Raw genomic sequence first — 25,955 nt, 5'->3', positions numbered from 1 at the left:
TCTCTCCCAATTATTAGTTCATACGGTAATTTTGTGGCGACGGCCACCTCATGATTCCACTTGCCAGCCACCATTGATATAGAGACCAGGGCAATGGGATAGTGTTTTAAGTCCCTATGAATGCACACAATGATGACTTTTTGGCCAGTAAACTCGACGGGCCTCACCAGGGCAGCTCTTACCAGGGACACCAGCCTCCCTGAATCCAGCAGTGCCACAGCAAAAGTGTCCCCCACTTCCACCTTGCACAGGTGGCTTTTGTCCAGAGTCTCTAGAGCTTCCTGGCATACAATGAGTGTCGGTAGCCATAGTTGGTATCCATGGGTTCACCCCGATGGGGACAGTTGGCCCTTATGTGTCCAGGGTCGTGACACCACCAGCAAACCACCGGGGCTGGGTCTGCAGGGGATACGTCCCAGGCGGGTTTGGCTGGCACCGGCCCCCTGGTCTGGGGTGGAGATTTCCAGGGTTTGATTGGCCCCTCCTAAAAGAACCACCCTGTAGATTTCTGGTGGCCTCGTAGCGCTCCACCAGGTTGACCATGTCTAAGGCATTACCAGGAGACACATGGCCTATCCAGTGCTGGAGAAGGTATGGCAAAGCCCTCCAAAACACATCCATCAACAGACGGTCCAGCATAGTAGTGGGAGTCAATATGTCAGGCTGCAGCCACTTAGGCAACCGATGTAGCAGGTCATAATATTGTGGTCTGGCGGGTTCAGCCAAGTTAAATTCCCACTGGTGCACCCGCTGAGCCCGGACCAATACATTCACCCCCAGTCTCACCAGGATCTCACCTTTTACGGTTGGGTAGTCAGCCTCTTCATCATCGAGGAGATCAAAAAACACTTGCTGGGGTCCAGATGCCAGGAACGGAGTGATGACCTCAGCCCACTGGTCTACTGGTCGGGCTACTTTCTCCCTCACGGCCACTTTTTCGAACATCGCCAGATAGGTCTCAACGTCATCCGATGGGGACATCTTAGGGATCGCCGCACGGTCAGCTTTCCGGGCATTGTGGATGTTCTGGGACGCTCTGGCCGCTTGCAACGCCATTACATGTTGTAATAGCAGCTGGTTAGTTTCCTGCTGCTGCTTGTTAGCCTCCCGCTGCTGCAAGTTAGCCTCCATGAGGGCTTTCACGACTTCCTCCATTTTATCCGTGGACATGGGTCGTAACCTTGCTGGCTTAATATAGCACTTGTGCCCAGAAAAAACTAAAACACTTTTTGGCTTTCAGGCCTGCCTCACTGCGTTTGCTTGCATCCGTCAACAATTGTAGGGTTTTGCTCTGGTAGACAGGCTAGCAGACGCAGTATAGAGGCAATCACAAAGTCTTTACCACTTGGCGCCGCGCTAACGCCGAAAGGCGTCATTGCGGCGGCTCTCCCAGGCTACGCTAACGCCAATAGGCGTCATCTCGCGTGAGCCGAGATTTCCTGTGAACGCGCGCACGCAGGCGCGCGCGCTCACAGGAACGGAAGGTAAGCGAGTGGATCTCCAGCCTGCCAGCGGCGATCGCTCGCTGGCAGGCTGGAGATGTGATTTTTTTAACCCCTAACAGGTATATTAGATGCTGTTTTGATAACAGCGTGTAATATACCTGCTACCTGGTCCTCTGGTGGTCCCTTTTGTTAGGATCGACCACCAGAGGACTCAGGTAGGTCAGTAAAGTAGCACCAAACACCACTACACTACACTACACCCCCCCCTGTCACTTATTAACCCTTTATAAACCACTGATCAGCCCATATAGACTCCCTGATCACCCCCCTGTCATTGATCACCCCCCTGTCATTGATCACCCCCCTGTAAGGCTCCATTCAGAGGTCCGTATGATTTTTACGGATCCACGGATACATGGATCGGATCCGCAAAACGCATACGGACGTCTGAATGGAGCCTTACAGGGGGGTGATCAATGACAAGGGGGTGATCACGCATATAGATTTCCTGATCACTTCCCTGTCATTGATCACCCCCCTGTCATTGATCACCCCCCTGTAAGGCTCCATTCAGACGTCCGTATGCATTTTGCGGATCCACTGATACATGGATCGGATCCGCAAAACACATGCGGACGTCTGAATGGAGCCTTACAGGGGGGTGATCAATGACAGAGGAGTGATCACCAATATAGACTCCCTGATCACCTCCGTCATTGATCACCCCCCTGTAAGGCTCCATTCAGACGTCCGTATGATTTTTACGGATCCACGGATACATGGATCGGATCCGCAAAACACATACGGACGTCTGAATGGAGCCTTACAGGGGGGGAATCAATGACAGGCGGGTGATCACCCATATACACTCCCTGATCACCCCCTGTCATTGATCACCCCACTGTAAGGCTCCATTCAGATGTCCGTATGTGTTTTACGGATCCACGCATCTATGAATCGGATCCGCAAAACACATACGGACGTCTGAATGGAGCCTTACAGAGTGGTGATCAGTGACAGGGGGGTGATCACCCCATATAGACTTCCTGATCACCCCCCTGTCATTGATCACCCCCCTGTCATTGATCACACCCCTGTAAGGCTCCATTCAGACGTCCATATGTGTTTTGCGGTCCCGATCTATGTATCCGTGGATCCGTAAAAAACATATGGACGTCTGAATGGAGCCTTACAGGGGGGTGATCAGTGACAGGGGGGTGATCACCCCATATACACTCCCTGATCACCCCCCTGTCATTGATCGCCCCCCTGTAAGGCTCCATTCAGACATTTTTTTGGCCCAAGTTAGCGGAAATATATATATTTTTTTGTTTGTTTTTTCTTACAAAGTCTCATATTCCACTAACTTGTGTCAAAAAATAAAATCTCACATGAACTCACCATACCCCTCACGGAATCCAAATGCGTAAAACATTTTTTAGACATTTATATTCCAGACTTCTTCTCACACTTTAGCGCCCCTAAAAAGCCAGGGCAGTATAAATACCCCACATGTGACCCCATTTCGGAAAGAAGACACCCCAAGGTATTCCGTGAGGGGCATTTTGAGTCCATGAAAGATTGATATTTTTGTCCAGAGTTGGCGGAAAGGGAGACTTTGTGAGAAAAAAAAATTATAATTTCCGCTAACTTGTGCCCCAAAAAAAATTTCTATGAACTCGCCATGCCCCTCATTGAATACCTTGGGGTGTCTTCTTTCCAAAATGGGGTCACATGTGGGGTATTTATACTGCCCTGGCTTTTTAGGGGCCTGAAACCGTGAGAAGAAGTCTGGGATCCAAATGTCTAAAAATGCCCCCCTAAAAGGAATTTGGGCCCCTTTGCGCATCTAGGCTGCAAAAAAGTGTCACACATCTGGTATCGCCGTACTCAGGAGAAGTTGGGGAATGTGTTTTGGGGTGTCATTTTACATATACCCATGCTGGGTGAGAGAAATATCTTGGTCAAATGCCAACTTTGTATAAAAAAATGGGAAAAGTTGTCTTTTGCAGAGATATTTCTCTCACCCAGCATGGTTATATGTAAAATGACACCCCAAAACACATTCCCCAACTTCTCCTGAGTACGGCGATACCAGATGTGTGACACTTTTTTGCCGCCTAGGTGGGCAAAGGGGCACACATTCCAAAGAGCACCTTTCGGATTTCACAGGTCATTTTTTACACATTTTGATTTCAAACTACTTACCACACATTAGGGCCCCTAGAATGCCAGGGCAGTATAACTACCCTACAAGTGACCCCAGTTTGGAAAGAAGACACCCCAAGGTATTCCCCTGAGGGGCATGGCGAGTTCCTATAATTTTTTATTTTTTGTCACAAGTTAGCGGAAAATGATGATTTGTTTTTATTTTATTTTTTTCTTACAAAGTCTCATATTCCACTAACTTGTGACAAAAAATTAAAAATTCCAGGAACTCGCCATGCCCCTCACGGAATACCTTGGGGTGTCTTCTTTCCAAAATGGGGTCACTTGTGGGGTAGTTATACTGCCCTGGCAATTTAGGGGCCCTAATGTGTGCGAAGTAGTTTGAAATCAAAATCTGTAAAGAATGGCCGGTGAAATCCTAAAGGTGCATTTTGGAATATGTGCCCCTTTGCCCACCTAGGCTGCAAAAAAGTGTGACACATCTGGTATCGCCGTACTCAGGAGAAGTTGGGGAATGTGTTTTGGGGTGTCATTTTACATATACCCATGCTGGGTGAGATAAATATCTTGGTCAAATGCCAACTTTGTATAAAAAAAATGGGAAAAGTTGTCTTTTGCCAAGATATTTCTCTCACCCAGCATGGGTATATGTAAAATGACACCCCAAAACACATTCCCCAACTTCTCCTGAGTACGGCGATACCAGATGTGTGTCACTTTTTTGCCGCCTAGGTGGGCAAAGGGGCACACATTCCAAAGTGCACCTTTCGGATTTCACAGGCCATTTTTTACACATTTTGATTGCAAGGTACTTCTCACACATTTGGGCCCCTAAATTGCCAGGGCAGTATAACTACCCCACAAGTGACCCCATTTTGGAAAGAAGACACCCCAAGGTATTCCGTGAGGGGCATGGCGAGTTCCTGGAATTTTTAATTTTTTGTCACAAGTTAGTGGAATATGAGACTTTGTAAGAAAAAAAAAATAAATCATCATTTTCCGCTAACTTGTGACAAAAAATAAAAAGTTCTATGAACTCATTATGCCCATCAGCGAATACCTTAGGGTGTCTACTTTCCGAAATGGGGTCATTTGTGGGGGGTTTCTACTGTCTGGGCATTGTAGAACCTCAGGAAACATGACAGGTGCTCAGAAAGTCAGAGCTGCTTCAAAAAGCGGAAATTCACATTTTTGTACCATAGTTTGTAAACGCTATAACTTTTACCCAAACCATTTTTTTTTTTACCCAAACATTTTTTTTTTTATCAAAGACATGTAGAACAATAAATTTAGCGAAAAATTTATATATGGATGTCGTTTTTTTTGCAAAATTTTACAACTGAAAGTGAAAAATGTCATTTTTTTGCAAAAAAATCGTTAAATTTCGATTAATAACAAAAAAAGTAAAAATGTCAGCAGCAATGAAATACCACCAAATGAAAGCTCTATTAGTGAGAAGAAAAGGAGGTAAAATTAATTTGGGTGGTAAGTTGCATGACCGAGCAATAAACCGCTAAAGTTGTGGAGTGCCGATTTGTAAAAAAGGGCCTGGTCACTAGGGGGGTATAAACCTGTGGTCCTTAAGTGGTTAACTTAAACAGTTTGGTGTTTATTCACACATAAGGAAAAACAAAAATGACCGTTCACAGTCTTAGTGTTTGTTCACACCATGCAATGTCGATAGAACAAAATCTTCACCTGGTTTAGCAGTTTTCCACCCGCAGTCCACAGCAGGCTTTAGGCTCCTGTTTCCCGCCATGCAGCCCTTTAGCATGGCACAACTTCACAGGTCTCAAAAGAGATTCCTCAGCTTCTCTGTCAGATGGAGGATAAACCACACCCAGCTGAGATTGATGGCAGTAAAAGACCCAGCTTGGAGCTTGGGGAGAAGCCACCCACCCAGCACTTTGGCTACTCCCAGTAAGAACCGGCCCGGATTGGCTTTACAGCCATACTAACAAAAAACAGTGTCAGTCAGCACTAGCTGCCTGCTGACACTACCGGCTCTTACCTCACCGCTTGCGCCTTCCTACAATATACAGTATATATACATATACACTTTTTTTAACACTTTTTAAAATTAATGCTAACCTGATCTAGCCCTGTCTTCAATGTGTCTCTAAACGAACACACATGATAAACTTTTGTAGTGGGGATGACACCGTGGAAGCTCTCACTGCTCTGGCGAACATCTCTAAAAAAAATTACGCTGTCTTTTTTTTGGGTGGGGGGTTGGAGAGTGTGATCTCGGAATTTAACACGGTATCACCCTTTAAAAAAAAAAAACGAATTACATTAGGCATGCCGGAAACTTCCTGTTTGCATGCCTGGCGGTGACTCTTTGCAGGGAGTTGGCGGCTATAATTGGGACACGTGCAATATTATTTCTTTATTTATAAATATAAAAATACATGTATTTAATTAATTATATTTATAAATATGTTTATTCTGGTGCCAGCATTTGAAAACTTTATTTAAAGTGACAGGGTCTCTTTAAAGAAGAATTCACAACTCTTTGTCCCTCTTTAACAATAAAAAAGATATGCAAGATCATAAAAGGTTTGAGAAACTTACTAAATGAATGAAGCCAGCAGCCGTCAGCCATGTACTTATAAAAATGGAGCAAAGGTTTACCAGCTTAATGGAATTACTGAAAAAAAGGAAAGAATAGATGTATCAAACATAATAGTCATGTTCCATTCATGTTATCTGTATAGTGCAAAATGATAATCTAGTGTATAAAATATATCATTTACCATTTTGCCTCACTTTTCTGCAGCTATGTGTGCCACATGTGTGATATACCTTAATATGGAATGTAGGATTTCCAAACCATCAAGATATCCATCTACTACAAAACGCCTCTGGAATCCATTCTCAGAATCTACATTTACAGCATATCATCTTATATCTTTAAATTCCAAATTTCTAAACTAATTTTTAAAATGCATTTTTACAGATTCTGTACTGAGCTCAGATTAGTATAAAAAATTGTGTGCTTTAAGCTACTGCACAGTCGACATCTGGGGAAAATCCGGATTCATATGGCTTCACACTAAGCCTGCTGTGTTGCTGTAAACAGCCTGGCAATGCCAGACCAGAGGATATGGGGAAAGTCAACGTAGAAGCACAGCCAGACAGGAAAGCATGATAATAGCATATTTTACTTGCAGCAAAACTCATTCACAGACAGGTGGAGGGCTCAGATACAGCTTTGTAGTGTGACCAGGGCATTCATGCTAAATGTCCATCGATCAGTTGCCAGGCCAGCAACGTTACAATCTTTTCATGTGTAAAAATGACACAAATACCCTCACAGAGCTGCTTTTTGGAAGGAAAGTCTTTACTTTTGATCCATAGCTGTCATCAATTTTGTAGCTTAAAGAGGACCTTTCACCAGTTTTTACTTTATAAAAGCGATACCTCACACTGTAGCCCATGTCCCCTAGATATATCGCTTATTTTTTTTAATTGTATGCTCCTCCGTTGCGCCACTGTGCCCCTCGTTCTGTTTAGGTGCCCTGTATGCTAATTAATAGCATCGGCACAGGGAGGAGAAGGCCACTTTTCTCAATGGGCGTCTCCTTCTATCTGGCTGTGGCGCTGTCCAAACACAGCGGAGGGAGAAGATGAGCTGTTTTTTCTCAATGGCTGTGATGCGCTCCGCTGTGATTGGACAGCGCTAGCACATGGGGCCGCTACCAATACCCAGTCCCCCTGTTCCAATGCTATTAATTAGCATACAGGGCGCCTAAACAGAACAAGGGGCCCAGCAGTGCAACGGAGGAGCATATCATGAAAAAAAAAAATGCAATATGACATCTAGGAAACATGGGTTACAGTGTGAGGTATCACTTTTACAAAGTAAAACCTGGTGAAAGGTCCTCTTTAAATATCTACTATATTGCTTTGTATCTTTTTCATGACAGTGCAATGAATACCTTGATAAGGTCTATACCAGATGATTTTTTGCACTAAAGTGTAGGTGGCAAGTTAGTTAAGCATGAAGACATGTATTAAAAGTGGATCTTAACAATATAAACCATAAGCATTTCTCTTGACTACTGAACAGTGGGAAGTATGCTGTTGCACAGGTCATTTTTTTATTGCATTTTTAAGGGCATTGAACAGATGTTACATTTTAGCAATTAAAAAAATGCAGAGGCAAAACTAGATACAGAAACTGCACAAAAAACAATATGTTGCACTTACAGGAGTAAGCCACTTTCTGGCTATTGTTAACCAATGTTTACATTACACAACTATATGGCACTTACTAATATAGCCTTTGTCGATGTTGTGTGCCATTTTCTACATTTCATAAGCTATGTCCCCTTGTATAGCAAGTCGTTTGTGCTTTCTGCACAGAGGTCCTGTCTATAAAGTGACTGCTGATGGAGGTTCATGTAACGGGATATGTCACTCAGTCCCCTGCCATCTGCACTTCCTCAATTAGGTGTTTAGGACAGGTGCAGTGTATTTATATAGAGAAGGCTAAGGGATGTGCTTGGTCACATGACCCTCCTAAAACAGCACAAAAGATTTGCCTAAAAGGAGATAAGGCTTATAAAATATAATAAATGGCACAGCACATCAACAAAGGCTATATTACTAAGTGTCATGTTGTGGCCTTGTGCCAAAATAAAAAAAAAGTTCAAATTTTTCTCTATCATTCTCCACTCAATACTCAATAATGACAAAGTGAAAACAGTATGTTCGAAATATCTGCTAATTTAAGGAAAAGGAAACACTAATATATTCGGACCCTTTACTCAGTACTTAGTTGAATCAACTTTGATGGTGACTACAGCCTTCAGTCTTCTTGGGTATGATTGATGGGGACCATTAGACAGACATTTTTCGGTGTCTCCAGGGATGTTCAATTGGGTTCAAGTCAGGGGCCAGGGCTCTGGCTGGGCCACTTAAAGGGAACCTGTCACCAGGATTTTGGGTATAGAGCTGAAGACATGGGTTGCTAGATGGCCGCTAGCACATCCGCAATACCCAGTCCTCCATAGCTACATATGCAAATTAACCTAAGATGAGTCCTGTCCCTGACTCATCTCAGGTACAGGACTCATCTCAGGTTAATTTGCATATGTATCAAATCTGTTTTTTTACACAATTAAAGCACAGAGAGCTATGAGGACTGGATGTTGCGGATGTGCTAGCGGCCATCTAGCAATCCATGTCCTCAGCTCTGTACACAAAATCCCGGTGACCGGTTCCCTTTAAGGACATTCACAGAGTTGTCCCTAAGCCACTCCTATGTTGCCTTGGCTGTGTGCCTAGGGTCATTGTCTTGTTGGAAGGTATACCGTCGGCTCAGTCTGAGGTCCTGAAAAACATCCCCACAGCATGATGTTGTCACCACCATGCTTCAGTGTTGGGATGGCATTAGGCAGGTGATGAGCAGTGACTGGCTTCCTCCAGACATGACACTTAGAATTGGGGCCAAAAAGTTAAATCTACATTTTATCAAAACAGAGAATATTGTTTACCACAGTCTGAGAGTCATTTAGGTGCTCGACTACTTTATGTCCATGCAAAAAAAAAACATTATTTCTAAAATTTTGTTTTTTGTTTTTTTATTAATAGGGATTCAGTGCAGATTAATGGGGAAAACTTTCTTTATTTTAGCACAAGGTCACAACATAACAAAATGTGAAAAAAGTGAAAGGGTCTGCCAATTTTCTGAATGCACTGTACATACATACCAATACAACTTTTCCAGACAGAGGAAAGTGGTCAAATACTAACCACAGATTCCTAGCATCATAACTGGGTGCAATATACCCAAAACGTCAAGATATGTTGTAACACATATCTGAATGTGTTGGCTCATAGAACCCTAAATTCATTGGGCCTGATACAGTACTTCCTATTAAAACCCTACTGTCAGTGATATTTTCCTCTAAGCTTAGGTTTCATCTAGAAAATAAAATGCTAGCTACAAAGAAATTCCACGAATCCTACAATAACGCATATTCTGAGTTTGACCGCAAAGAACTAATCTTTATTTGTTGAGATAGGATAACAGCTGAAGTATATCTAATTGAGTTTTGTGTCAGGGTAGGACTTAAGCTTCTTGCAGCATTTTCTCTGTTATGAATGGCCAGACGTAGATTTCATGAATGAGATTTCATTGTAATCCTAATGTCTTAGTTATTTCCCACCCACTTCCATCTGTTACCCATGTTACATGCAAAGATCAACACGATGAAAAAGTCACTCACATGTGGATACATGAGCACAGGCTCATTTAGCAATGACAATGTATAAAGTCTTCAGACCCTTTCACTGTTTTCACATTTTGTTATGTTACGACATTGTGCTAAAATTTAAAAAGCAAGCTTTCGCCCGTTAATCTACACTCAGGGGCAGATTGGCCATAGACCTTACAGGGAAACTTCCCGGTGGGACGATGCCCAAGGGGCCATCAGCCAGGTAAGTAATGATCTGATGCTCCCCTCCTGACTCTTGAATTCAACAGCATTGCCATTCTGAGGCAACTAGAGTAGGAGGACAGAATGTGGCACCTGGTGCTGGCCACCAAAGAGGGGCAGTTACTAAGGCGGTAGTATGTGTTGCTTCAGAATTATTTTGTGATGCACTGTGGTATTTGATTATGCTGGGGTAGTATACTGTGCTTAACTGTGTTATTTGGCTCTACTGGGGTGGTATTATGTGTCACTATATGGAAATGCTGGCCTTCTGTCAATTTGGAGCTGCCTACAACCTGGGGCCACGTTTAGTTTTTTCCAGGGCAACTTTAAGTTATCAGTCCACCCTTGTCTACACTTAATACCCCATGATGAGAAAGTGAAAACAGAATTTTACAAGGGTACAAAAAACTACTCATCGGAGCACATACATTTTACAGTATTATTCAGAAGTTTTGAATGAAGCGACTCGAATGAAGCATCCAAAGCTCGCTTCGCTCAACTCTTGTTATAAACACATTTTATTATAAGAACATAATAATTTACAATATCAAGTTAAATTATCAAGGTAAAGAGTTATCTGGTTAAAAAAAAAAAAAAGTTAGGGAATTCTGAGTTACAGAAGGTGGATGCTCTCTATTCAGGATACTCAGCTCTTGGCCAGAGTGTAGAACGAATGCCCAGTCCTGCCTTACAAAGAAAACCCGGTCATCTAAATGGGTACTGTGTAATGCATAATTCCCTTGTGGTGGCAGTGCTGGGAACTGAATATTTAATGGCTGTATATAGAGCTATTATCATTTAAATTATTATATAATAGTTGAAATTAGAAAAATGTATAATGCGTATAGTGGCATGTAGTAATCAAATGATGAGTGATAAATTGTTCATTTTCCAAGGATCTGACAAAACAGCCTTCTAAATGCCACGCTAAAGGAATGCCATGTGGCAAAACTCTACTCTCCCCTTTTTACCACATGGTATCTACAACAGACACAGTATTCTGTCCTATAAGCAATACTTCTGGCATGTGATGCTTCAAACAACAGACACTGTATTCTGTCCTAGAAGCAATACTTCTGGCATGTGATACTTCACGCAACAGACACTGTATTCTGTCCTAGAGGCAATACTTCTGGCATGTGATACTTCACGCAACAGACACTGTATTCTGTCCTAGAGGCAATACCTCTGGCATGTGATACTTCACGCAACAGACACTGTATTCTGTCTTAGAAGCAATACTTCTGGGATGTGATGCTTCACGCAACAGACACAGTATTCTGTCCTAGAAGCAATACTTCTGGGATGTGATGCTTCACGCAACAGACACAGTATTCTGTCCTAGAAGCAATACTTCTGGCATGTGATACTTCACGCAACAGACACTGTATTCTGTCCTAGAGGCAATACTTCTGGCATGTGATACTTCACGCAACAGACACTGTATTCTGTCCTAGAGGCAATACTTCTGGCATGTGATACTTCACACAACAGACACTGTATTCTGTCCTAGAAGCAATACTTCTGGCATGTGATACTTCATGCAACAGACAGTGTATTATGTCCTAGAAGCAATACTTCTGGCATGTGATACTTCATGCAACAGATACAGTATTCTGTCCTAGAAGCAATACTTCTGGGATGTGATCTTCACGCAACAGACACTGTATTCTGTCCTAGAAGCAATACTTCTGGCATGTGATACTTTACGCAACAGACACTGTATTCTGTCCTAGAAGCAATACTTCTGGCATGTGTTGGCATGTGATACGTCACGCAACAGACACTGTATTCTGTCCTAGAAGCAATACTTCTGAAATGTGATACTTCACGCAACAGACACTGTATTCTGTCCTAGAAGCAATACTTCTGGCATGTGATACTTCACACAACAGACACTGTATTCTGTCCTAGAAGCAATACTTCTGGCATGTGATACTTCACGCAACAGATACTGTATTCTGTCCTAGAAGCAATACTTCTGGCATGTGATACTTCACGCAACAGACACTGTATTATGTCCTAGAGGCAATACCTCTGGCATGTGATACTTCACGCCTCTGGGTATTTTGGTATTAAGTTGCACAGTATGGCTACACAGCAGCCTATAGTTGCTGTATCAGGATCTGTGCAATAGCAATATGCATATGGAAATCGATATCATCACAAAACAAAGTTCAAGTTTAACCTGTGTTATAAATGACAAATATTGTCTAGAGCTATGTTGACTGGAATTGAAGTCTTAATGGCCCAGAGTGTTAGTAATACATGGGTTTGCGTTCTCACCTTGTTTTTAAAATGTTTAAAAATTGCAAGATTTCGGAAAACTGTATGAGCCTCAGAGCTCGTAGAAACCTCAAGCCTGGAAGAGAGAAGAAGGCATGGTTAACAATATTTTCTGAAGGGTTGCAGAACCAATAACCAAACCCAGGCACGAGGAGACCAGTGTGAATTGTCTGGATGATCTGAAACAAGAGAGAAGTGAAGGGGTACCATATGATAGAATAAAATAGGTCCCTTTCTGCAGCTGTTTTTCACCACCATGCACCTAACTGCCTGGGGCAGGAGGACATGGTGCTTGTTTTTCCTATCTCCTTTTCAAAATCTTATGATTAATTTCTCACACCATTGTTTATAGGACATATAATCACCACTCAAAGTCAGGGATCCAACCAGATTGGAACCCCTCTCTCCAGTAGCCCCAGACCTCTACATGATACAAAATGTGGTTGAAGTGTGAGCAATCTAAATTAATAATACTTTCAGATGAACATCCATTTTGCTTTGTATTAATGCTTCACATTGCACAGAGCTATCTGTTAAATTAAGTTGTGAACGTCAGCCAGACCATTTTATAAATGAACTCCTCATTAATTCCCTTATTGGATCTTCAGATAAATGCTCCAGACAATGACAGTACAAGGGCACATTTAATCAAAGGTCATCCTGGGTCCAAGCTTTGGATTATCTTCAGGTAAAGAAGATCAGAGTAACATAAACATTTAGTCAGCAGCAGTGTTCCCTTCACAGCATTATTAAGGAAAATATCTATAACACTGGAGTATGACCCTTCTGCTGCTGGTCCTTAGAAGCTTTTTTACCTGTTACTCTGGTAATTACATCCTTACAAAGGACCCTTCACCACTCCTGACATGTCTGTTTTAATAGCTCCATGCATTCCCTATGTACTAAGAATTCTGGAACATCTATTCTTATGGCTCTATGTTTTGCCATTCCTGTATTATTTCTACTAGAATTTATTAATGAATTGCAAGCAGTCTGCAGTAAGGAAGGGGGGGGGGGGGGGGGCCTACACAGACTCACTCTATCCAATCAGTGCTGCCATTTCCAGACTGTGTAGGGACCCCCCCAACTGGTTACCCCCCTCTGTACCCTTACTGAAGGCTAATAGCAATTAATTTATAACTTCTAGTGCAGAAACTTATTGTTTCTTACTTTCCTTCTATTTGGTTATGGAAGGACATATACAGTAGATGGTTCATACTGTAAGACGTTTGTGAGACATTTGCAGGCAACATCCCTGTGCAAATCATCATATCACCAAATATTACAATAATAAAAATGCAGTTGCATCCGTTTTAATACAGGAGAACATTTTTAGGAACAGAAAATATGTTCTTTAAAAAGGTAATGACAAGTGGATATTTCAGTTGTTAGTATAATTTGTAAGGAACCTCCTCCAAAGTCTGAATCACTTCTTTAAATTTGTCCAAAGCCCATTTTTTAAGGTTGTTCATGGTCATATTTCCTCCTCTGCATCCTGACTCATCCCCAAATCAAAAATATATTAAACGAAGATTTCCATCCGAAACCAAAATGGCCATATAACTGTAAGGTCTTTTTCACATTAATGCCTTGGCTTCCAGTTACAGTACAACAAAGCTCTGATAGCTAAGTATTTTAGGCCAACCTGTACAGCCTTTCAGTTATTTTACTTAACGTATATGAATACCTAGGTGTATTGAAACCACTCACAGAAGAAGCTGTCTTTATTACACATACATACTGACATATGCACACAGTACCAGCACACAATACAATTAACATAGGCTTTAATTGATATTTATACAGGCATTCAAATGCCATCCAGCAAGTTATTAAAACCATGCTGTAAGAAAGGCAGATTTACAGGACTTGATCAGTATACAGAAAGTTAATTACTGAAAACTCTAATTTTACTAATTAATGTTTGTTCTGCTGCTTAGGGTTAGGGCTCATGCACACAAACATATTTTATTTCCGCTTCCGCTCAGGGGTTTTTGCGGACCGCATGCGGAACCATTCACTTCAATGGGGCTGTAAAAAATACAGAGGTTACTCGGTGTGCATTCCGTTTCCATTTGTCCGCATGGTCGTTCCGTTCCGTTTGTTTGCAAATCACAGCCTGAGGCCCCATTCAAGTCAATGGGTCCGCACAAAATACGTAACGCACACGGAACACATCCGTATGTCATCCGTATTTCATCCGTATTTTGCGGATCCATACTGTAGAAATGCTATGCCCAGCCCATATTGCTCATGTGTTTGGTGATTAATAAGTTACTGTTTCTGTATACGATATATATACCATAATGAAATGTCTATATAGCATGACGTTGACATCACTCACATACACATATCTATGTTTAAAGGTATTATCCCATTAACTTTACAATACATGCTTTAATGCTCCATACATTAATATAGTTGGTTATTCCTTAATATAAATGTGTACTGTATCCTAAGGATTCCTTTAGATCTATTAAGCCATGACTGGACAGAAAATGTTTCCTTACTCTTCAACACTTACCCCAATAGGAGGCCTTTCTATAGCCAGAGGACAAGGACTGAAGCCATCCAGGTGTTTCCCCCTTTTCACCTCCACCAAAGCCATGCCCTGCTTTGACTCTGTAACCATTCTGGTACAAATCTCCCAAAGATTTCTTCCTCCTGCGTGTAGATCTATACACTTCACTCTTTGCTCCCTCAGGAGCCCGATAAACTAAAATCTTGCCTGGTATCATGTCTTTGAAATAAAACTGAAATTTTCAAATCGATTCTACACATGCTCCAAAGCTGACAAAAATATACAGAGCATCTTTCTTCTTCAAAAGCACACCGATTTATGAACGGATAACTAGAGCTGCCAAAGGTAAGCTAGGTCAAGGGCAACAAAAACACCAATGCCCTGCAAGGACACGGAAGCATCAGAGATCACAAAGATATATCCATTGGTCCAGCAGAAGAACTGAGAAGCTAAAAGCAAATCATTCTATGTTCCAGAGACAGGATACTGTATTGCACAGATTCACAAGTGATCCTTCCCTGCACAATGCTTTTAAACCTCTGATTCAGGATATTAAAGCCTAAGCTCCTTTTGGACATTTTATGGAAGTGTGTCCTGGTTATAGCACCCCCTCCCCACAGCTACATGCACCAATCCTCATATCCAGCTGAAGGGGGTGATGACAAAGATTAGCAGCCTTTTGCATCCAACCCATAAGAGAAGGATATTACAGAAGATAGCTACCATTGTGAAGCTTAAGAAATAAAATAATATGTGAATGTATGGGTATGTGCACATACAGTATATAAACATATCTATATATGTGTGTGTATATATATATATACATATATATATATATACATACATACTAGCAGAATTATATGTGTGTGTATATGTGTGTATATTATGTGTGTGTGTATATATATATATATATATATATATATTAGCAGAATTATCCGGCTTCACATGGGTCTATTTCATCTATTTTTGCGGTTTGTGTGTGTGTGGTTAAAATATATCCACAGTGTCCCCATAACAGTGAAATCTACAGTGGACCTAATCAGTGACCTCCACAATGCCCCACCTCTTTAACAGTGACCTCCACAACACTCAACAAACGTAACAATGATCTCCACAGTGCCCCACCCCTTCATGGTGACCTCCACAGCATCTCTTCGCTTAACAGTGATCTTCACAGTGCCCCACCCCTTAATAGTGACCTCCACAGTGCTACCCCCTTAACAGTGACCTCCACAGAGTTCAGCCCCCATAACAGTCACCTCCACAGCTCCCCGTCCCATTAAAAGTGACCTCCGCTGCACCCTGCTCTCTTAACAGTGACCTATAAGATGATTCTAAAATAATCAGATTCATTATGAATTTCACAAAAAATTGTTTCTATTTGTTCCATTTTAACTCTTTTTGAAAATCCACCTTACATGTATAGCGGAAGTCCACAGCCACCTGGTTTCTGCTGTTTCAAACATCAGAGACCAAGAGCTAATGTGTGTAAACGATGTTAATGCCAATCAACACGTTTAACCCTTGGCCGTGGTTAAATGCGCCAACAGAATCTGAGAGCTCTAAAACCAGGAACTGCTCGCCTCCCGGTCTGGAACACTCCCCCTTTTGTGAGTTCAGAGAAGGCTTTTCATAGTTGTAATAGGTCTATTACTGGTATATTCCAATGCTGGCTTGCAGGAATATACTGAAGTAAAATATACTGAATTAAGTAATAGATAAAAATTCATCACAGAATACAAATTAAAATCTAATGACCACAAGTTATAGTCGCCTAGGGTGATAAAAAAAAGTAAAAAGGAAAAATACACAAAATACACAAATAACCAAACTATTTAAAAATAACTGAGTTGAATAAATTTGAATAAAAAGTGATCAAAGGTAGGCAGAGAGTAAAAAAAGGAAAAAAGAAAACTGATCGGTCCTGAAGGGGCTATTAGTGGGGCTATTAGTGGGGAAAACCAGAAGGAAGGAAGATGGAGCATTATACCATACTAGGGTTGTTTTGGGTATCGAATTTTCGATACCCAATCGATACTTTTGTCTGGTATTGACCTCGATACTGGGATTTGCCTTTTTTCGATACTAGGCTTCGCTATTGAGCAGTCTAGTATCAGAGAACATGGCGCACGCTGGTCTCAGCACGCTCCGTGTTCTCAGCAGCACAGGGGAGAAGGAAGCATTCTCTACCTCCCCCCTGTGCCGTTGCCACCAATGAGGAGAGAGGGAATGAAAGTAAACCATTAATACAAATCCAGGAGGGGGAGAGCTGCGATCAGCTGCAGATAACCCCTCAGGTGCCGCATCCGCCTCCTGTATTAAATGTTAATTATCATTGGTGGCGGGGAGAAAAAGCAAAAAAAATAAAAAATAAAATATTAAATATAAATCACCCCCTTTCCCAATTTTACATATAAAATATATAAACAATAAATAAATAAACATATCACATATTGCCACGTCCGAAAAGTCTAAACTAATAAAATATTTTAAAATCCTATTCGGGGAACAGATTCTGCATAAATAAAATAAAAACTGCGCGATTCGCCATGTTATTTTTGTCACCTTGTCCCCCCCCCCAAATAGGATTGGACTGTTCTATTATGCGGAATGCACGCCGCTTTTTTTTGTGTTTAATTTTTTAGCACGGTATTGAATGGTATCGAGTATCGCAATACTTGTTTATGGTATCGAAACCGAATCAAAATTTTGGTATCAGAATGACCCATACCACACTATCAGGAAGTATCGCGATACTCAATAACATTCGATACCATGCTAAAAAAATTAATGTAAAAGAAATATGCGAGCATTCTGCATTTTATGGAATGTCCGGCCCATAATTGAACAGTCCTATCCTATTTTTTGGGGTGACAAGGTAACTAAAAAAAAGGTTTTTTTATTTTATTTTTTACGGTGTTCACCGCATAGGAGATTTTTTTTATATTTTAATATTTTGGACTTTTCGGACGTGGCGATAATATTTTATTTATTTATTGTTATTATATATTTTGTATATGTAAAATAGGGGAAGGGGGTGATTTATACTTGGTGTGGTTTTTTTAAACTTTTTTTTACAGTTTTTTAATAACTATTTCCCCCTTAGGGGCTAGAACCTGGGATCTTTTAATCCCTTGTCCTATTCACCATGATAGAGCTCTATCAGAGTGAATAGGACTTCACACTCTCCCTGCTGCCCTGTGCATAGTACACACAGCAGCAGAGAGATTACCATGGCAGCCATAGCTTTAGTAGCATCCTGGCTGCCATGGTAACTGATCGGAGCCCCAGGATTACACTGCTGGGGCTCCGATCAAAAGCTGCCACTGCACCACCAATGAGAGGAGGTGAGGGGATTCTGTGGCCACTGCCACCAATGAATTTTAATACTCGGGAGGAATGGGGAGCGCTCACTGCACCACCAATGTTTTTAAAACTGGGGGGGGGGAGCGCACTCCGCCACCAATGATAATTAACGTTTATCATACAACTACAGCCGGCGGCAGAAACACAATGCTGGCACTTTGCCTCTGACAGGGCGCTGCGATCCGCAGCAGTTAACTCCTTAGGTGCCACACCTGAGGGGTTAACTGCCACGGATCGCAGCGCCCTGTCAGAGGTCGGGTGCTTGCAATGTGTTTCTGCCACCGGCTGTAGTTGTATATTAAAGGGGTTCTGCACTTTGTTTAATCTGATTATCTATCTTCTAGATAGAAACATAGAAACATAGAAACATAGAAACATAGAATGTGTCGGCAGATAAGAACCATTTGGCCCATCTAGTCTGCCCAATATATCTGAATCCTATGAATAGTCCCTGGCCCTATCTTATATGAAGGATAGCCTTATGCCTATCCAATGCATGCTTAAACTCCTTCACTGTATTTGCAGCTACCACTTCTGCAGGAAGGCTATTCCATGCATCCACTACTCTCTCAGTAAAGTAATACTTCCTTATATTACTTTTAAACCTTTTCCCCTCTAATTTAAAACTGTGCCCTCTTGTGGTAGTTTTTCTTCTTTTAAATATGCTGTCCTCCTTTACCGAGTTGATTCCCTTTATGTATTTAAAAGTTTCTATCATATCCCCTCGGTCTCTTCTTTCTTCCAAGCTATACATATTAAGGTCTTTTAACCTTTCCTGGTAAGTTTTATCCTGCAATCCATGTACTAGTTTAGTAGCTCTTCTCTGAACTCTCTCTAGAGTATCTATATCCTTCTGGAGATATGGCCTCCAGTACTGCGCACAATACTCCAAGTGAGGTCTCACCAGTGATCTGTACAGCGGCATAAGCACTTCACTCTTTCTACTGCTTATACCTCTCCCTATACATCCAAGCATTCTGCTTGCATTTCGTGCTGCTTTATTACATTGTCTTCCCACCTTTAAGTCTTCTGAAATAATTACTCCTAAATCCCTTTCCTCAGATACTGAGGTCAGGACTGTGTCAAATATTCTATATTCTGCCCTTGGGTTTTTACGCCCCAGGTGCATTATCTTGCACTTATCCACATTAAATTTCAGTTGCCAGAGTTCTGACCATTCTTCTAGTTTTCCTAAATCCTTTTCCATTTGGCGTTTCCCTCCAGGAACATCAACCCTGTTACATATCTTTGTGTCATCAGCAAAAAGACAAACCTTACCATCGAGGCCTTTTGCAATATCACTTATGAAGATATTAAACAAAATTGGTCCCAGTACAGATCCCTGTGGAATCCCACTGGTAACATGACCTTGTTTTGAATGTTCTCCATTGACTACAACCCTCTGTTGTCTGTCACTCAGCCACTGCCTAATCCACTCAACAATATGGGAGTCCATGCTCAATGACTGCAGTTTATTGATAAGTCTTCTATGTGGGACAGTGTCAAAAGCCTTACTAAAATCTAGATATGCGATGTCTACTGCACCTCCACCGTCTATTATTTTAGTCACCCAGTCAAAAAAATCTATAAGATTTGTTTGACATGATCTCCCTGAAGTAAACCCATGCTGTTTTTCATCTTGCAATCCATGGGATTTTAGATGTTCCACAATCCTATCCTTTAATAGGGTTTCCATTAATTTGCCTACTATTGATGTCAGACTCACTGGTCTATAGTTGCTCGATTCCTCCCTACTACCTTTCTTGTGAATGGGCACGACATTTGCCAATTTCCAATCTTCCGGGACGACTCCTGTTACTAATGATTGGTTAAATAAATCTGTTAACGGTTTTGCCAGCTCACCACTAAGCTCTTTTAATAATTTTGGGTGTATCTCATCAGGCCCCTGTGACTTATTTGTCTTCACTTTAGACAGCAAACTTAGAACATCTTCCTCTGTAAAGACACATGCATCAAACGATTTAATAGTCATCCTTTCTAGTGGAGGTCCTTCTCCTTCTTTTTCTTTTGTAAAAACTGAACAGAAGTATTCATTAAGGCAGTCGGCCAGCCCTTTATTCTCTTCTACATACCTTCCGTCCTTTATTTTTAATTTAGTTATTCCTTGTTTTAATTTCCTTTTTTCATTTATATATCTGAAGAATGTCTTATCCCCTTTTTTCATAGACTGAGCTAGTTTTTCTTCTGCCTGAGCTTTAGAAGTTCTTATAACTTGCTTGGCCTCTTTCTGCCTAATCTTGTAGATTTCCTTATCTTCATTGCTCTGGGTTTTTTTATAATTACAAAATGCTAGCTTTTTATTTTTAATGATTTGGGCCACTTCTGCTGAGTACCACAGTGGTCTCTTCCTTTTTTTGCTTTTACTGACAAGTCTAATGCAATTTTCTGTTGCCTTCAATAATGCACCTTTTAAGTAGTCCCATTTCTCCATGTAATCCGTTCCAGTCTGATAAGGACTCATTTATGACTAATTTCATTTTTGAAAAGTCTGTTTTTCTAAAATCTAAAACTTTTGTTTTTGTGTGGTGGGACTCTTTCACAGTTCTTATATTAAACCACACTGACTGGTGATCACTAGATCCCAAGGTTTCGCCTACAATAACATCATATACTGAATCCCCATTTGTGAATATCAAATCCAAAATGGCCTACCTCCGGGTTGGCTCCTCAACCATTTGTTGTAGGGATAACCCCAGTAGGGAATTTAGAATATCTGTACTCCTGGTAGAACTTGCTATTTTGGTTTTCCAGTTTATATCTGGAAGATTGAAATCTCCCATAATGATAACTTCTCCTTTCATTGTCATTTTAGCTATTTCTTCAACTAGTAGATCATCAGCTTCTGATCAGCAGGGGTCTGACACCCCCATCACCGATCAGCTGTTTGAGAAGGCAGCGGAGCAGCCTTCTCACTGTTTACCGCTGGCCCAGTGACGTCACGACTTGTATGAACTGGCCTGACCCTTGAATGGAGCTTAGACCCGCCCAGGCCAGTGATACTAGTCGTGACATCACTGGACCAGCGGTAAACAGTGAGAAGGACGCGGCGCTGCTGGAGTGCCGCTGCCTTCTCATCTTCTCAAACAGATGATCGGCGGGGGTCCCAGGTGTCGGACCCCTGCCAATCAGAAGATGATGATCTATCCAGAGGAGTTTAAACAAAGTGCAGAACCCCTTTAAACGTTAGTTATCATTGGTGGCGCAGTGGCCACAGTCCAGCCCCTCCCCTCCTCCTCCATAGGGGGGAGGGAGAGACTGTTTCCTTCTCCCTGTGCTGCTGAGGGAACATGGCCGCGCTGACTACCAGAGCGAATCCCCACAATGTGAACAGACAAAATAAAATTATTACGTTTCTACAGTTCATAGACTTATCACCCACACTCTGCTGCAATTTTTGAGCTATTACACATTCTTTTTTCTTCTGAAACCCATTTAAGTGCATTATACCCATATTATATAATGTGTTGCATTATAGCAAAAGCATTTTATGGCAATAACGTCATTAATATATCCATTTCATTGAATGCATAGTTTGAAGATATTTGATCACAAACACTACATTATCCATGTTAGCAAATGCATTACTGCATTAGACCAAAGACATTGCACTGCAAAAATTGCATTGTTATATCCATGTTATTGAAAGCGTAGTTCAAAGACATTTTACCGTAAACACTGCATTGTTATATCTATGTTAGCGAATGCATTACTGCATCAAATCGTGTAGTTCAAAGACATTTTACCACATAAATTGTTATAATATACCTGTGTTACTGAACACATAGTTCAAAATCATTTTACTGCAAACATTGCATTTTTGTATCCGTGTTAGTGGACCAAATACTGCATCAGACCATGTAATGCAAAGACAAAAAAACTGAAAATTTGTATTGTTATAAAGGTTTGGGCACCCGTGGTCAAAATTACTGTTACCGTGAACAGTTTAGCAAGTTGAAGACAAAATGATCTCCAAAAGGCATAAAATTAAAGGAGTACATTGCAAAAGTATGGGAACCAAAGGAAATTTGGGCGCTCAAATAACTTTGAACGGGGTCTTAAATAACCTGTTATGGTTAAGGCTTGTTTACAATCATCATTAGGAAAGGCCAGGTGGTGCACATTTCAAAGATTTATAAATTCCCTGACCCCTCTAATATTGTCCCAAAAAAAGAGAAACCATGGGTTCTTTTAGGCTACTTTCACACCTGCGTTCGATCGGATCCGTTCCGAACGGATCCGCTCATATTAATGCAGATGGTGGCTCCGTTCAGAACGGATCCGTCTGCATTATAACTTAGAAAAATTTTCTAAGTGTGAAAGTAGCCTGAGCGGATCCGTTCAGATTTTACATTGAAAGTCAATGGGGGACGGATCCGCTTGAATATTGAGCCATATGGTGTCATCTTCCAGCGGATCCGTCCCCATTGACTTACATTGTAAGTCGGAACGGATCCGCTCGCCTCCGCACGGCCAGGCGGACACCCGAACGCTGCTTGCAGCGTTCAGGTGTCCGCTCACTGAGCAGAGCGGAGGCTGAGCGCTGGCAGGCGGATGCATTCTCAGTGGATCCGCCTCCACTGAGAATGCATTAGGGCCAGACGGCTGCGTTCAGGGCTGCTCGTGAGCCCCTTCAAACGGAGCTCACGAGCGGACACCTGAACGCAGGTGTGAAAGGAGCCTTAAGCAGCTGCCTAAAATTAAAATAAGGCCCACAAAGCAGGAGAAAGCTATAAGAAGATACCTAATATTTTTCTCATGATTAAACATCAATAAAAAAAATTAAAAAAAGACATTGCACTACAAAATTTGCATTGTAATACCCGTGTAATTGAACACATAGTTCAAAGACATTTTAACATTGCATTGTTATATTTGTGTTAGTGGACGAATTACTGCATCAGACCGTGTGTTTCATATTCATTTACAGTCAGGTCCATAAATATTGGGACATCAACACAATTTTAAATGTTTTGGCTCTATACATCACCACAATGGATTTGAAATGAAACGAACACGATGTGCTTTAACTGCAGACTGTCAGCTTTAATTTGAGGGTATTTACATCCATATCAGGTGAACGGTGTAGGAATTACAACAGTTTGCACATGTGCCTCCCACTTGTTAAGGAACCAAAAGTAATGGGACAGAATAATGATCATAAATCAAACTTTTACTTTTTAATACTTGGTTGCAAATCCTTTGCAGTCAATTAGAGCTTGAAGTCTGCAACGCATAGACATCGCCAGATGTTGGGTTTCATCCCTGGTGATGCTCTGCCAGGCTTCTACTGCAACTGTCTTCAGTTCCTGCTGTTCTTGGGGCATTTTCCCTTCAGTTTGGTCTTCAGCAAGTGAAATGCATACTCAATCGGATTCAGGTCAGGTGATTGACTTGGCCATTGCATATCATTCCCCTTCTTTCGCTTCAAAAACTCTTTGGTTGCTTTTGCAGTATGCTTTGGGTCATTGTCTATCTGCACTATGAAGCGCCGTCCAATGAGTTCTGAAGCATTTGGCTGAATATGAGCAGATAATATTGCCCGAAACACTTCAGAATTCAACCTGCTGCGTTTGTCAGCAGTCACGTCATCAATAAATACAGGAGAACTAGTTCCATTGGCAGCCATACATGCCCACGCCATGATACTACCACCACCATGCTTCACTGATGAGGTGGTATTCTTAGGATCATGAGCTTTTGGTTCCTTAACAAGTGGGAGGCACATATGCAAACTGTTGTAATTCCTACACCGTTCACCTGATTTGGATGCAAATACCCTCACATTAAAGCTGACAGTCTGCAGTTAAAGCACATCTTGTTTGTTTCATTTCAAATCCATTGTGGTGGTGTATAGAGCCAAAAATGTTAGAATTGTGTTGATGTCCCAATATTTATGGACCTGACTGTAAGTACAAAAGTTTCATTGCTGATCCAGTGATATTATACACACAGTTCAAAAACATTTCACTGAAAAGTTTGCATTATTACCAAAGTAGATTGTCAATTCCAGTGTGCAAGTAGAAGGGGAGTGACATTTAATCTCTGTCTTTAAATTACATAAAACACATTTCCAATTTTACTAGTACTGTTTAATAATCTGTATATCAAACCTGTGACTTTTCATTTACAAGTGTTTAGAAAATTGAAGAGTGCAAATTGAAAGACCAAGCTTTGTCATCAAAGAGTCAGAATGTGGGTAGTAGCATCACTAGTAGGGATGAGCGAACTCGAACTGTATAGTTCGGGTTCGTACCGAATTTTGGGGTGTCCGTGACACGGACCCGAACCCGGACATTTTCGTAAAAGTCCGGGTTCGGGTTCGGTGTTCGTCGCTTTCTTGGCGCTTTTGTGACGCTTTCTTGGCGCTTTTTGAAAGGCTGCAAAGCAGCCAATCAACAAGCGTCATACTACTTGCCCCAAGAGGCCATCACAGCCATGCCTACTATTGGCATGGCTGTGATTGGCCAGAGCACCATGTGACCCAGCCTCTATTTAAGCTGGAGTCACATAGCGCCGCCCGTCACTCTGCTCTGATTAGCGTAGGGAGAGGTTGCGGCTGCGACAGTAGGGCGAGATTAGGCAGATTAACTCCTCCAAAGGACTTGATTAACTGATCGATCTGCAGCTGTGGATCATTGAGCTGCTGATCCTCAATTGCTCACTGTTTTTAGGCTGCACAGACCGTTTGTCAGTCTCATTTTTCTGGGGTGATCGGCGGCCATTTTGTGTCTTGTGGTGCGCCAGCACAAGCTGCGACCAAGTGCATTTAACCCTCAATGGTGTGGTTGTTTTTTGGCTAAAGCCTACATCAGGGTGAAGCTGTCACACCAAGTGCATTTAACCAGCAATAGTCTGTTCATTTTTTGGCCATATACAAAATCAGGGGCAAGCTGCGCCTGTCACCAAGTGCATTTAACCCTCAATGGTGTGGTTGTTTTTTGGCTAAAGCCTACATCAGGGTGAAGCTGTGACACCAAGTGCATTTAACCAGCAATAGTCTGTTCATTTTTTGGCCATATACAAAATCAGGGGCAAGCTGCGCCTGTCACCAAGTGCATTTAACCCTCAATGGTGTGGTTGTTTTTTGGCTAAAGCCTACATCAGGGTGAAGCTGTCACACCAAGTGCATTTAACCAGCAATAGTCTGTTCATTTTTTGGCCATATACAAAATCAGGGGCAAGCTGCGCCTGTCACCAAGTGCATTTAACCCTCAATGGTGTGGTTGTTTTTTGGCTAAAGCCTACATCAGGGTGAAGCTGTCACACCAAGTGCATTTAACCAGCAATAGTCTGTTTATTTTTTGGCCATATCCCAGTCTAATTCTGTCACTAAATCCATACCGGTCACCCAGCGCCTAAATACTAGGCCTCAAATTTATATCCAGCTAAATCTGTCCCTAGTGCTGTAGCTGGGCGAGTTATTTAGTGTCCGTTCAAGCACATTTCTTGTTCTGGGTTGAAATACAATTCCCAATTTAGCAATTTCATAATTTAGTGGTTCCTGCTATATCAGAGCTATTTGAAATCTATCCCAAAAAGGGTATATAATATTGAAGGTGCACATTGGGTCATTCAGAATAACTTCACACACACCCGCTACTGTGTATTTCCAAGTCTAATTCTGTCACTAAATCCATACCGGTCACCCAGCGCCTAAATACTAGGCCTCAAATTTAAATCCCTCTAAATCTCTCGTTACCA

General features: G+C 41.7%; 1 protein-coding gene across 3 annotated transcripts in view; it reads right to left on the bottom strand.

The window, feature by feature from the left end:
* KCNMA1 (potassium calcium-activated channel subfamily M alpha 1) overlaps positions 1–25,955 on the bottom strand; it is a 731,805-nt gene that overhangs the window by 401,647 nt on the left and 304,203 nt on the right. For all 3 annotated transcript variants that reach the window (XM_044299035.1, XM_044299036.1, XM_044299034.1), the window contains exons 6-7: positions 12,347–12,422; positions 6,189–6,264 (exon numbers count right to left, since the gene is read on the bottom strand). In XM_044299035.1, coding sequence (XP_044154970.1) covers positions 6,189–6,264; positions 12,347–12,422 — 152 coding nt within the window. The remainder of the gene's footprint in view (positions 1–6,188; positions 6,265–12,346; positions 12,423–25,955) is intronic.

This window comes from Bufo gargarizans, chromosome 6 (genome assembly GCF_014858855.1).
Source record: "Bufo gargarizans isolate SCDJY-AF-19 chromosome 6, ASM1485885v1, whole genome shotgun sequence".
In the NCBI taxonomy this organism is placed as follows: Eukaryota; Metazoa; Chordata; class Amphibia; order Anura; family Bufonidae; genus Bufo; species Bufo gargarizans.
This window is presented reverse-complemented; position numbering and strand designations above follow the sequence as displayed.